The sequence below is a fragment of the Erinaceus europaeus genome, chromosome 2, assembly GCF_950295315.1.
Source record: "Erinaceus europaeus chromosome 2, mEriEur2.1, whole genome shotgun sequence".
Lineage (NCBI taxonomy): Eukaryota > Metazoa > Chordata > Mammalia > Eulipotyphla > Erinaceidae > Erinaceus > Erinaceus europaeus.
In genome coordinates this window covers 124536002-124550402 of record NC_080163.1, presented here as the reverse complement: position 1 = coordinate 124550402, position 14401 = coordinate 124536002, and the positions used below count along the sequence as shown (strand labels likewise).

General features: G+C 38.5%; 1 protein-coding gene across 1 annotated transcript in view; it reads left to right on the top strand.

The window, feature by feature from the left end:
- HSD17B2 (hydroxysteroid 17-beta dehydrogenase 2) overlaps positions 1–13635 on the top strand; it is an 82168-nt gene extending 68533 nt beyond the window's left edge. The window contains exons 4-5 of the mRNA XM_060185113.1: positions 6794–6931; positions 12763–13635. Coding sequence (XP_060041096.1) covers positions 6794–6931; positions 12763–13106 — 482 coding nt within the window. The 3' untranslated portion in view covers positions 13107–13635. The remainder of the gene's footprint in view (positions 1–6793; positions 6932–12762) is intronic.
- Positions 13636–14401: the final 766 nt, after the last annotated feature.

The window sequence follows — 14401 nt, the reverse complement described above, 5'->3', positions numbered from 1 at the left end:
GTGGAGAGCAAGTGTTGGGGGGGTACTCACTGCAAACTCTAGTGTACTTTTGCTTTCAGGTATGTATTCTGCATGAGTCTATGGATACATGTGAACATATGCTCTCTCTCACAGAACCTGGTCCATATCTAGGTTTTAGGACTTTGCCAGAAAGTGAACCACCTGGGATGGAATTAGAGAATACTATGAAAGGAAAGGTCTCACCTGAGTAATGGAGCTGAAGGGTTGTCATTCCACACGTGAAGTCTCTGGACACAGTCTGAGCTGAAGCATGTTGAGGTGGCCATCGTTGCGTTGATTAGGTTGCGATCGGCAGATGCAATATTATTTGATATGGATTGGGAGAGGCATGTGGGAAAGTGGGCCCTATCCTAAGGTTCCAGGACTGGGGGAAATATAGGCTCTATAGTGGAGATGTGAGGTTCCTGCTGTCTTAGGGTTCAGAAAGACAATGGATAGTTAATGTTATCATCACATTATTTGGTAATTGGGTTAACTTTGAAAAGTCCTTTTGTTAGGGTTTGCTGTATAGTACCCAGTATCTTGTATATAGCTGTGCCACTGGTTGCTTCTGATCTACTTGGTCTAGGCTTTTGAGAGAGTCCACATATCAAATACACAGCCTATATATTAAAAAGTCACACTCTGTGTTTTAAAAACTTCGAGACATACAATGAGTTTTCCCCCTCTCATATTAATTAACTAGTGATTTATATGACTACACTTTACTAGGAGTGTACATAAACACCATTCCCACCACCAAAAGACTGTGTCCCATCCCACCAACCCACCCCACCCCCCTACCATCCCAGGAAGCTGCATGTCTACCCCTCACCAGAGGGTTTTTACTTTGGTGCCCTACTTACAATTTAGTCAGATCCTGCTTTTAGTTTCCCTTTCAGATCTTCTTAGTCAACTTCTGTTGATGAGTGGGATCATCCCATACTCTTCTTTATCTTTCTGACTTAGCTCACTTAACATAATTCCTTCTAGCTCTGTCCAAGATGGGTCAGAGAAGGTGGGTTCATTGTTCTTGATAGCTGCATAGTATTCCATTGTGCATATATACCACAGCTTTCTTAGCCACTCATCTGTTGTTGGGCACCTGGGTTGCTTCCAGGTTTTTGCTATTATGAATTGTGCTGCTATGAACATAGGAGTACACACCTCTTTTTGGTTGGGTGTTATGGAGTCCTTGGGGTATAACCCCAGGAGAGGAATTACTGGATCATATGGAAGGTCCATGCCTAGCCCTGTGAGAGTTTTCCAGACTGCTTTCCACAGAGGCTGTACCAATTTACATTCCCACCAGCAATGTAAAAGGGTTCCTCTGTCCCCACATCCTCTCCAGCATTTGTTGCTGCTGTCCTTTTTGATGTATGCCATTCTTACAGGAGTGAGGTGGTATCTCAATGTTGTCTTAATTTGCATTTCTCTGACAATCAGTGACCTAGAGCAGTTTTTCATATGTTTGTTAGCCTTTTGGATCTCCTCTGTGGTGAATGTTTTGTTCATATCCTCTCCCCGTTTTTGGATGGGGTCATTTGCTTTTTTGTTGCTAAGTTTGTTGAGCTCTTTATATGTTTTGGTGATTAGTTTCTTGTCTGATGTTTGGCATGTGAAGATCTTCTCCCATTCTGTGAGGGGTCTCTTTGTTTGTGTGACAGTTTCTTTGGCTGTACAGAAGCTTTTCAATTTGATGTAGTCTCATTGGTTTGTTTCTGCTTTAGTCTTTCTTGCAATTGGGTTTATTTCATCAAAGATGTCCTTAAGGTGTAGGTGGGAAAGTGTTTTACCAATGTTTTCCCTGATAGCTTTCCTATTCTTTATCCCTCTGGGAGTATGGACCCAGGGTCACTATGGGGTGCAGGAGGTGGAAGGTCTGGCTTCTGTAATTGTTTCCCCGGTGAACATGGGCATTGACAGGTCGATCCAAACTCACAGCCTGTCTCTCTTTCCCTAGTGGGGTGGGGCTCTGGGGAAGCAGGGCTCCAGGACATATTGGTGGGGTTGTCTGTCTGGTTGGCATCATGGTAGCATCTGAAGCCTGGTGGCTGAAAAAATAGTTAACATATAAAGCCAAACAAATTGTTGACTAATAATGAACCTAAAGGCTGGAATAGTGCAGATGAAGAGTTGAGAGGTCTCCATTTTGTAGACACTAGCATGCCTATTTTAGTTATATTCCAAAGGGCCTGTGACTATTCTATTTTTTTTTTTTCCCTGAACCTGAAATATGATATGCAGGTGGATCCAAGTCTTGGTCAAGATGATGTCATGGCTGGAAAAGAGATCATAAAACTGGATCAATGGAAGAAAGTAGCTCCAAAGTATGGGAAAGATATATAAATATTGTTGATTGTAGACCCCATGGATATGATCTGATCTGGGGCCTATATTCAGCTTAGGAGCCTATGTGACATCTGCATCCCAATAGATCTGAGCTCTCTTTCTGTGGTCATGAGCAGGAATGTTACAAGCTGCCTTGATTTCAGGACCCATCCTTCTTAGGTGGAGCATAGAGTATGTTGTCCATTCTCCCTTCAGAGGATGGAACATTTTCTACTGTTGTTGACCCAAGTTGAGGCCAAGGTCCTATGGGGCCCACAAAGGCATCTATTATGTTGTTCCTGATAGAGATGACTGGTAATATTGGGGAGAGGGATTTATTCAAGGTCTAGGCCCATCATGTCTGTTTGGGAATCTCAGGACTCCCCGAATAGGGCCCCAGCTGATGGGGTAGCCTGTTAGTGACTAAAGAGTCATCGTTAAAGTATGCCAATCTCTTGTCCTTATTCAGCTTTTGCAGTCCTTGCTTTGACAAGGTTAGCTTGGGAGTGAGTGAGAGAACTGTAATAGGAAGTAGGTGAGGAGGTTATCTATGTCTAAGTGGACACTATTTCATTATGAACTTGATACTGACTCACTAAAGACTATTGTGTACTTTTGCTTTCAGGTATATATTTTGCTCTAATTTATGGATACATGTGAACATATGCTCCATCTTATGGGGCCTGGCATATATCTAGTTTTTTTGACTTTGTTAGGAAGTGAACCTCCTGGAATGGAATTAGATAATCCTATGAAAGGAAAGGTCTCACTTGAGTAATGAGTTTGAAGGGTTGACATTCCATGCCTGACGTCTCTGGACACAGTCTGAAGTGACACAATGCTGAGGTGATACTCATTGTGCTGATTAGGTTGGGATCGGCGGATGCAATATCATTTGATATGAATTGAAAGAAGTATACAGGAGAGTGAGCCCCACCCTAGGAGTTCCAGGACTGGGGGAAATATAGGCTCTATAGAGGAAGTAGGAGGTTCCTGCTGTCTCAGGCTTTAAGAAGGCAATAGATAGTTATTGTTATAATCAAATTTGGCAATTGGGTTAACTTTGAAAGATCCCTTTGTTAAGATGTACTGTGTCATACACAATATCACCATAATTTATATCCTTTGACATTATTTGTCTATAGCTGTGCCTCCAGGGTTATAGCTGGGGTTCAGAGCCTACACTAAGAATCCACTGCTCCTGGTGGCCATTTTTTCCATTGTTGTCGTTGTTGGGTAGGACAGGAGAAATTGAGAGAGGAAGAGAAGATAGAGAGGGTGAGAGAAAAACACCTTCAGACCTCTTTCACTGATTGTGAAGCAAACCCCTGTAGGTGGGGTTCAAACTTGTGTCCTCACGCTAGTCCTTGTGCTTCATACATAGTACTCCTAACCTGGTGCATAGTACATAATAACCCGTACATAGTATGCTTAACCCAAAGTTTACATAGGACACTTAACCTGGTGTGTCTGGCCTCTGGGTTTTTTTAATTTTATTTAAATTTCCTGGGAAGAGGGCTAGCAAGAAAGCTCACCTGAGAAAGTGCCTACTTCGCCTTGCATGCAACCCAGGTTTGAGTCTAATGCCAGAGTCACTATAGTATCTCCCCCTCTATTTTTTTCCTCTTTTATTCTTGACATGACAAAATTTTAACTGCTCTGGGATTACTTTTTCAGATAGAGAGACAGAGACAAAGAGGCACAGAGAGAAAAAGGTGAAAGAGACCTAAGCACCAAAATTTCCTCCAGTGCAATGGGGGCCAGGCAAAGCATTTAGCAAAGTTGTGCACTGTACAAATTAACTGTTTCACAGACCTGTTTCTCTCATTCTATTTTAAATAAAGCTGACCTGCAATAGTGGGCCCCAGATATATGTGTGAAGACCTTTGTTCAAGCCCCTGGTCCCTATGTGCAGGGGTGGAGAGTGGGGGGAGCTTCGTGATCAGTGAAATATTAGTTGCTGCAGGTGTTTCATCTTCTGTCTCTCCCTCCCTATCTCTCTCCGTCCCTTACTCTATACCAAAAATAAAAAAAAATGAAATAATTATCACCAGGACTGATGAGGTCATTTAGGCACCAAGTCCCACCAGTAAGCCTGAATAAAAAATAAATATTTTTTTTTAATTGTGGAGAAGTGAAAATGAACCATTTAAATCTGAAAATTGTGTTGCAACTTTAAAGAAGTTGCTTCAACATCTTTGGTCTTTTCAATAACAAAAACAAAAAAAAAATGTAGATTCACACTTCAAGATTTTATTTATTTATTCATTCATTTATTTATTTATTTTAGCAGAGCACTGCTCAGCCCTGATTTATGGTGGTGCAGGGGATTGAACCTGGGGCTTTGGAGCTTCAGGCATGAGAGTCTATTTACATAATCATTATACTATCTACCACTGTCTCACACTTTAAGTTTTTTTTTCTTTTTTTTTAAATATATTTTATTTATTTATTCATGAGAAAGATAGGAGGAGAGAGAAAGAACCAGATATTACTCTGGTACATGTGCTGCCGGGGATTAAACCCAGGACCTCATGCTTGAGAGTCCAATGCTCTGTCCACTGCGCCACCTCCCGGACCACTAAGTTTTTTTTTTAAACTAAAAACTACTGAAACAAGAACTCCTTTTTCATCTATGACAAAACAGAAACCTGAGTTTGATGTGTCACCAGAGTTGGTTTTGAAATTTTGACACATAAGGCTTAGGACTCTTCCTTATAAGTAATAGGACCAAACCGCAAAGGATCTTAACAAAAAAGGGAAAAGGATTTATTAACTCACCTTTTGGCTAGAAGCAAGCCTTAAGGTAGTGTCATTCAAACTCTCCCCCACTTCCACTTCTTGTCTTCCTCCCTAGCTAATTCTGCAACTTTCTCTTTTCTCTCTACTCACTTTCACCTATAAGGCGGCAAAGGTGACCCCAGTGAGTTCTAGTGTTTCACTCATATCAATAAAACTATAAACAACAAAACCATCTCCCTTCCAACCTCCCTATCTGAATTCCCATTGTGTATATGTACTAGAACTTTCTTAGCCACTCACTTGTCTTTGTGTGTCTAGGTTGCTTCCAAGTTTGGGCTGTTACAAACTATGTTGCAATAAACATAGGTCTCTTCAGATTTTTATTTTCCCTGCCTTTATTTTCCCTGGGTATATTCCCAAGAGAGGATAATACACCAATTTTACTGAGATTTATCCATCTTGACCTGTACTTGTCTGTATGTATTTGTTTCACATTTATCAATTTTATGTCTTTCAGATTTAGGTGAGGCAGTCAATACAAGATAGGGTTTCATTAAGTGACTGGATATGGCCAATGTCTTTAATAACATTGCCTTTTTTTTTTTTTAATTTTTTATTTAAGAAAGGATTAGTGAACAAAAGCATAAGGTAGGAGGGGTACAACTCCACACAATTCCCAACACCCAATCCCCATAACCCACCCCCTCCCCTGATAGCTTTCCCATTCTCTAGCCCTCTGGGAGCATGGACCCAGGGTCGTTGAGGGATGCAGAAGGTAGAAGGTCTGGCTTCTGTAATTGCTTCCCCGCTGAACATGGGCGTTGACTGGTCGGTCCATACCCCCAGTCTGCCTCTCTCTTTCCCTAGTAGGGTGTGACTCTGGGGAAGCTGAGCTCCAGGACACATTGGTGGGGTCTTCAATCCAGGGAAGCCTAGCCAGCATCCTGGTGGCATCTGGAACCTGGTGATTGAAAACAGAGTTAACATATGAAGCCAAACAATTTGTTGAGCAATCATGGATCCCAAGCTTGGAATAGTGGAGAGGAAGTGTTAGGGAGGTACTCACTGCAGAAACCAGATCATAGATATTCTGGTTATGCTTCTTTTATATATAGAAATGTGTTTAGCCTTTTATGGGGGTCCAGAAAGAGGCAGTTCAAAGTCTGTCTAGAAACAACAACCTGTCCTTCTTACTACAGACAGACTGTAAGATGAAAAGTTTCCTGTGACAAATGATCCTTAATAAATATGAGATGTGAGCATGATTCATATTTGGTGGCCTCATCTTGAAATGTTAAAAACTTTTAACTTTTGGGTAGATGTAGGATTCTGGTATGAGAGCTCAAAGCCAGATGATATTCTATCATGGTTCTAGTCCAACTAGAAGAATACAAGAAACTTTAGCAGGGGAAAAGAAATCTTTTGCAAAATGTTGAAGTCAGGAGAATGAAGACAAATCCATGTGAAAAGCTAGACCCATGTTTGGTTTGGTGAACATCAAAAAACATGAAGCAACTACAAACGGCAAAAGCAAAGAAAGCCAACAATAGTTGTACCCAAGAATATGTGCTGTCTTAGTTACATAGGTCAAGTCTGTTTCCCATTGTTTGTCTTTGCTACCACCAATGCCAATTCCTAGTTATTTAAGTAATTATTGGGTGAAAAAAAAAGAAAATCTGAGTGAGACCTGATTTTTTTTTCTTCTCTATTATTCCCATAGGAGGGGTCCCTATGGAAATGTTGGCAGCTTATGGTTCATCAAAAGCAGCTCTGACTATGTTTTCTGCAATCATGAGACAAGAGCTCTCCAAATGGGGAGTGAAAGTCTCTGTCATCCAACCAGGAGGCTTCAAAACAAGTAAGTATCTGGGTCCAAAAACTATACAAAGATTGCTCTAGAAGGGCTGCTGGAGAACCTGTTTTGATGTAGTTTCAGTTGAATCCCTCAATGATTAACCAAAGAAGGATCAAGCTGGGTGGGACTCAGGAACATGAGGGTGCAGGGTAAATGCCAGGTTATCCAGTGCATAGGTGCTTCCTTGCATCCTTCCACAAATGAATGGAATTTTGGTTTCATGTGTTTTTCAAATACCACCTTCTCCTCTCAAGACTAAAATTCACCTCTCCTCCTCCCTGAGGGAAGATGCGATGCCTTCCCCCTCCCACCCCCCAACAATCTGTGAATTTCTGAACTGTTGGCAGACCCAGAGCAATCCTGTATCCACTGTTGTGGGGCATCCAACATTTATTGGTGATTTAAGTAAAAAAGTAAAAAAAAGTCTGACAAAAGACCACAAACAAAGAGGGATAGTTAACAGACTAAAGAACAAACCCTAAAGTTTGACTATTAATCCAAGTCCACAAGCTAGAACTTCAGAAGAAAAACTGGACTGTTGACTCAAAGTCCTTGGTAGCTAGGCCTCACAGAGGAGGAACACAATTCAATAAGAGGTTGTTCTGAAAGAGAGACAGAGAATGACACATTGGGAACCCCATTTGAGAGGCTGGACCAGCAGAAAATGGAAAGAAGATAAAAATCTGAAAGGGAGTAAATACTTTAGGAACTTTCTAGGTGAGGAAGAGAATCGAGGGGAGTTGACAGAAAAGGAGAGTCAAAGATGATGCTAAGCATTCCAGAGTTTGGGTTGGAATGTGTGACAGAGTGAAAGAGAAGAAAGTCAGCTGGCAGCTAGCATAGGAAAAAAATGTGTAAATGATTTTGTAGTTCAGATGATTTTGAGTGTTTAATGAAGCACTGAAAGAGAATATACAACGTAAAAAGTTATATCTCCATTTGAACCAGAGTATACTTATGTATACTTACATATACTTATGACATACTTTTGAGGGTTCACCAAAAAATGTTAGAGCATTTTGGGGAAGTTGCCCTTATTAGATAGTGGCCACTTCACTTTTTTTTTCCTGATGTTGATCTTATTCATTAATTGACAACTATATTATATGCACACATAAGTTGTATGATCTTGTGAACTTAACACCCAAATCAAAAGAGAAAATATTGTCAATGCCCAGAAAGAAATTCCTATCTACCCCCTGTCCAATCATAGCACTCTTCTACCCTATTAATATATAACAATTCTTTTACTTAAAATAAAATAAAAAATGATTTATTTACAGGGGCTAAGCACACCCTGTAAACTGCACATATTAGCATGTATAAGGGCCTGTGTTCAATTCCCCTAATCCCTACCTACAGGGGCGAAACTTCATGAGCTGTGGAACAATACTATAGGTGTCTCTGTTTCTCATCCTCCCTATCTCCCATTGTCTCTCATTTTCTTTTCTCCTATCACAGAAAAGAAAGAAAGGGGGTAATGAGGGGAAAAATTACTTAGGGTCTGGGGAAATTTTATAATGGTTATGCAAAAAGACATTCATGCCTGAAGTATCAAAGATTCCAGGTTCAATCCCAAGCACCAGCATAAACCAGAGTTGAACAGTGATCTGGCAAAACAGACATATATGTAGTTTGTTCAAATAAAATATATATTTGTTTAAATAAAGAAATATACATATATACACACATATATATATGTTTAAATAAAAAAGGGGGTTAGGTGATGGAGCACCTGGTTGTGCACACCCATTATAATGTGTCAGGATAAGGTTCAATCCCCATCTGAGGGGTGTGAGAGAAGCTTTACAAGTGGTGAAGCAGTGTCACAGATATCCTTCTCTCTCCCTCTCTGTCTCTCTTATCAAATATATAAATTGATAAATACAGAGAATTATTTACTTATTATTATAAGAGGGAGAAGCATAGCATCTCATGTAGGCCAGTCCAAAGTTTTATTCACTGAACCACCTCATGAGCTGCTACCCTCTTAGTTTTTATAACAATTATTAATTTTTTTCTTTGTCGTGTTACATCCCCTACCCTTACCCTAATTTACCCTAATGATAGCATTTGAATTCATTGGTTTTTGAATGTTGAATAATATATATTATTTTGCATCTGGTTTCTTCATTCAACATTGTGTTTTCACAATTCATCTACATTGAGTATATTATATTTCATTCACCATTTTCATTGTTGGAGAGTAAATATGTAATGATTTCTCTATTATTGATGTGATATTTGGGTCAATTCCAATTTGGCACAATTATTAACAATATTTCCATGGATCTTGTGTCACGTGGCATATTGTATATGTCCAGAGAATTTTATTTTTTATATATTTATTTATTTCTGAGAGAGAAAAAGAGCATCACTCTGGAACATGTAGTATTGGGGATCAAACTCAGGACCTTCTGCCTAAGAGTCCAGTGTTCTAACCATTTCACCAGTTATTTGCAGTGAATTTTCTTACAACATGAGTCCAGGTGTGGAACAACTAGCTCACAATAAAGCTTAATTATCTTTAACTTTATAATGCTGAACTGTTTACTAATATTTGTTCCAGTTCATACTCCCAACCATTCTGTATATGTCTTAATCTGCACCACAACCTGAGTGGTGTATTTAATTGACATTATTCACCAGATGAAGACACTAAAAAGATGGAGGAGATTCTATATGTACCAGAGTGGATGTTGGCAGACCATGATGGTAGAAATCTGAAACCAATCCCAAGGTGCATTGCTAAGGTTTTTTTTTTCTATACCAGTTTACCCCGATTTAAATTTTTTTTTTTTTTTTTTTTTTTTTAGGCAAGAGCAAGGAAAGGACTCTTTAGAGACACAAGAAGCTTCTGAAGACATTCAGAGGCACGTCAGATTTTTTAATGCACTACAGTAAAAATAGCTGAAACCTATTGGGTCAATAAAATAGTTTATTTTGAAAGTGTATCTGCTTTGCCATGCAAATGACCCAAATTCAAATCTGGCCATCAGTACACTGGAGGAAATTTCAGTGTTGTGGTGTCCTTCTCACTTGCTCTGCCTGTCTCTTTCTTTCTGAAAAAGCTGGTCCAAAGTGGTAAAGCCCTAGCAATGATTAAAATAAGTAGCTGAAACCCATTGATTGCATGCTTGTCAGATTTAAAACACTTTACATGAAAAAAATCTCACATAATCTCACCTATGAAGTAGACAACACATAGTTTCATTTTGTAGGTAGAAATCTCAACTTCCCCAGCCTCATAGTTGATGTGAGGCAGAATAGGATATGGATTACATATAGTACCAAAAGTGGCAAGGGATGGGCGGGAATATATCAAAAGTGGCAGATGCAAGTCAACAATTGGTGTTTTTGCCACTGATTAAGAAAGTTTTGGGGACTCTGGAAAGGGAACCCACAGCAGTGGCTAGAAAGTCCATAAGGTGTTCAAAGAGAGAGGAAATGGAGAGGAAAAGGAAAGCCCCAACCCAGGAGCAGAGACTGTAGGAGAGTTAATTAGAAGAACTATAGGTCATGCAAACATGATTTCCAAGACACAGCAATCTCCTGAGTAATCGGGACAATCATTTAAGTATGATGTTGTGGCATCATGAAAAGAAATGAACAATTGAAATTGCTTCTGCATTTCCGTGAGTATAATTGGATTTCACTGGCTTATATTTCACAGTGCTGCTCCCCTGCAGTCCTGATATCTGGAGTCACTCAAGCTAGCAAACAAAAGCTCATCCCCTCAGCAATCCCTGAGCAGTCAGTCACTTTGCAGGAGTAGGGATGTGAGTTGCTGCAACTCTGCAAAATAATCTGTCAGCAACTATTAAAATGCAAAATGTATGAGCCATTTGACCTGGCAGTTACCCTTTGGGGGCTGTAACCTACAGAATTAAATGTCAAGACACAGAAGCATACATTGTACAGGTCTGATTATAGCAGTATCACCTAAATGGTGAAATCAAGGAACCACCAGTTATTTGATATAGAAGCAGTTGACTAAAAGCTGTTCAATGGAAAATGCTGCTGCTTTTTTTGAAATTTACAGTCACTGACCTGGAGACAAGCCTGTGATTTTATTAGTAAGGATAAAAGAGAGAGACAGACTCATAGAAAAATATATAGTATAGACTTTTTTGTTTGTTTCTGGTAAAATAAAATGAAATTCTTTATATGTATATATGTTTTTATATACAAGGAGAGGATGTGGAAGGACACACAAAATTAATGGTTATCTCTCAGGGAATTAATTTTAAGAATGTTAATCTCATGGTATTTCAAATTAAAGTTTATATTGTTACATATACAGAAGCAGGAATTCTATATTAAAATATGTATGCTTGTATGTGTATGCACATATTATTTATAATATGCATTTTATATTAAATATATTAGTGATGAAAATATATTTGCTACAATATTTGAGACAGTACTATATTTAAAAAGTTTAAACCATAAACAATTCAAATGCCCACTACAATATATCAAGCTTGTTACCAATAGTTATAAACACCAATATTTTAGTGGAGTCTCTGAAATAATTAATAAAACATATCATACAAAAATCAAAGAGATTTTTTTTTCAGAAAAGATATTTTTAAGAAAAAGTTATACTCTGATTAAAGTGAAGAAGGGGTAGTAACTCTCTGAAAAATTCACCACGTTGAAAACAGAGACTTTATAGTGGTAGGAACTATTCTCTACTTACATTGGTTAAATAAACAAGAATAGGAGAAGGTATTACTTGGACTAATTTTTCCACAAAAGAGAAAAATGGAGAGTCATGTTATACCTATTGCCTATTTGAAGGTTATGAGAGACGATGGTTTAAAGAAATACACATTAACTATAAACCATTGAACTCCCAATTAAAACAAATTAATGAGGGGGGAAAGAAAATAGGGAACAAGACCACAGCTTATAGATCATAGTCATGTTTTATGTTCTATCTGAAGTATTTTGAAAGTTCCAGAAAGATTCTAGATCTGGGGACTAGACATCTGAATCTTAAGACATAGATGACAATTCCTCACTTGACTTTATCCAGATATTCCTATAAATAATGATTTTTAGGAAGGTGATATATGAGGAAACCAGGTCCATCCTTTGGTTCAACTTTGCTACAGTTTTCTTTTTTTCATCAACATACTAAATCAAACAGTGCTGTTATAAATAAACAATGTTACTTGAGGGCAAGCTGTATAATGAATAAATAATTTATGGCACACTTACACAATGGAAAACTGTGTAGCAATGAGAATGACCATACAATGCATGGATGACTATTACAACTTAATATATGATTCAATTTGTATAATGATCAAAATCCAGACAAAACTAATCTATTAAAAGAGACAGTTGTTCCTAAGAAGAAGGCTTGGGAGTAGCACTTCTGAGGCTAGTTTGTCCTTTTCTTCATTTGATCACTAACTAGTTCCATGGGCTATTCAGTTGTTTGTATACCTTTTTGTAAGTATGATTAAAATATATGTAATAAATGCCATTATAAATCACCTACTTTAAGAGGCGTTTGGGAGAGTTGATGCAATAGCTCACTCGGCTAGTGAGTGTACCGCTTTGCCATGAACACAACCCAGGTTTGAGCTTGGGCACCCAATGCATTAAGGAAAACTCTGGTGCTCTGGTTTCTCTCACTGTTTTTCTGCTTGTCTGTCTCTATAAAAAAGAAGAAGAAGAAGAAGAAGAAAAGGAAAAGGAAAATTAGAAAAGGGAGAGGTATTTGGAATTGCCTGTCCTTTCTAATAGAAACCAATTTGGGATCAGACATACTTGGCATGGCTTTCTCAGCACCTGTGCCTCCCTTCCCTCTCATATTCCAGATATCTCAGGCACAAGTGACATGTGGGACAAGTTGGAGAAGAATATCCTGGACCATCTATCCCCAGATGTGCAACAAGACTACGGCCAGGACTATATTCTTAAGCTACGAAATTTTCTCAGGTTTCTCAACATGCACAGCAAGTCAGATATGTCCCCAGTGCTCCTGGATATCTGGCATGCGGTCTCTGCTGAGCACCCTTTTGCATTTTATGCTCCCGGGAGAGGCTCCTATCTATTTCTCTGCCTTGCTTCCTTTTTCCCAGCAGGCATAATTGATTATTGCTTAAAAAAAATGCCAAAGTTTGGAAAGACTATGCCCAGTGCTTTAATTAAGCCTAACTAGAATGATAAAGTCATGTAGGAAATATTAGCTTCTTGGAATGAAAGGGAATCTTGAGTATCTGAAGATGAGGCTTCCCTAGATAGCTTGAATAGGACATCCCAAAATGTATTACTTTTATATATGAATTGCTTTGAGCTAAGTTCAAGAGAAACTTTCCCCATTTCCTTAAACTACCTAGAAGAGCAAAAATTGTGGCTCTTATCAGATTTAGGGTTGTCTCCAAAAATTGCTTTTTAATTTTTTTTTTAATCAGAGAATCTTGTCTGTTATGACAGGGCAAACTTTTAATTATGGAGTGTCTAGTTCTTTTGGCATGAGTACTCTTCCACTCTCTTTGAGTCTCTATGCTCTAGTTCATTTCTTAGCTCAGTATAAATAACCTTCCATTTATTTTAGAGTTGACATACATGTAGATTTTTTTTATTGTGTCTGTAATTAAACTTGTTCTTTTCTTCTACAAATCTCTCTGATGTTAATTTGGCTGCTTGACTAGACTAGACTGAGAAGAATCCAGAGAGATGGAAAGAAAATTTCCCTCTCTCTTTAGGACTTCTCATTTAAACTGTGGTTCCTACTTTGGATTCTCTGTGAACTGTATTGATTGAATGATACTTAGTGGTAAGAAGCCTAGAGGAATGAAATGGCCACTGTAGAGGAACTTAATTACCTCTCTGCAGCTGCTATATTTCATTATTCTCTCATCTAGTTCACATCAGAGCAATGAGGTAGGTATCTTCACTCCTACTTAACAACTAAGGGGATCAAGAACTAGAGAGGCTACATTTCCAGTTCACTGTCATACTGCATGGGAACACCAGAGACAGCACATAGGAACTCCACTGAGAGTGAAATAGTGACTTGATGTGTCTCCATCGCTCTCATTCTCTCTCAAACATTAACATAAAAAATTGGGCCAAGGAGGTTGCTTAGTGGTATCACATATGCATGGCCCTGGGTTCATTCTGTATATTAATAATATGATATGGTATGATATAATTAATATAATATAATATAATATAATATAATATAATATAATATAATATAATATAGTCCAGATTGACACAAGGGAAGCAGAGGTCCAGAAATCTTGCTCACTGAAAACCTTCCTTAGCCCCATTTTTCTTCTCCTCCTCCTCCTCCTCCTCCTCCTCCTCCTCCTTCTTCTCCTCCTCCTCCACTTCCTTTTTCTTTTAAATTTTATAAACTCATTGAGATTTTGGGGGAAATAGATAGAATAGGTAAATAGATCAACTGAAGATGCTGTATGATTGTCCTCTAAAGAAAGTGATAAATAC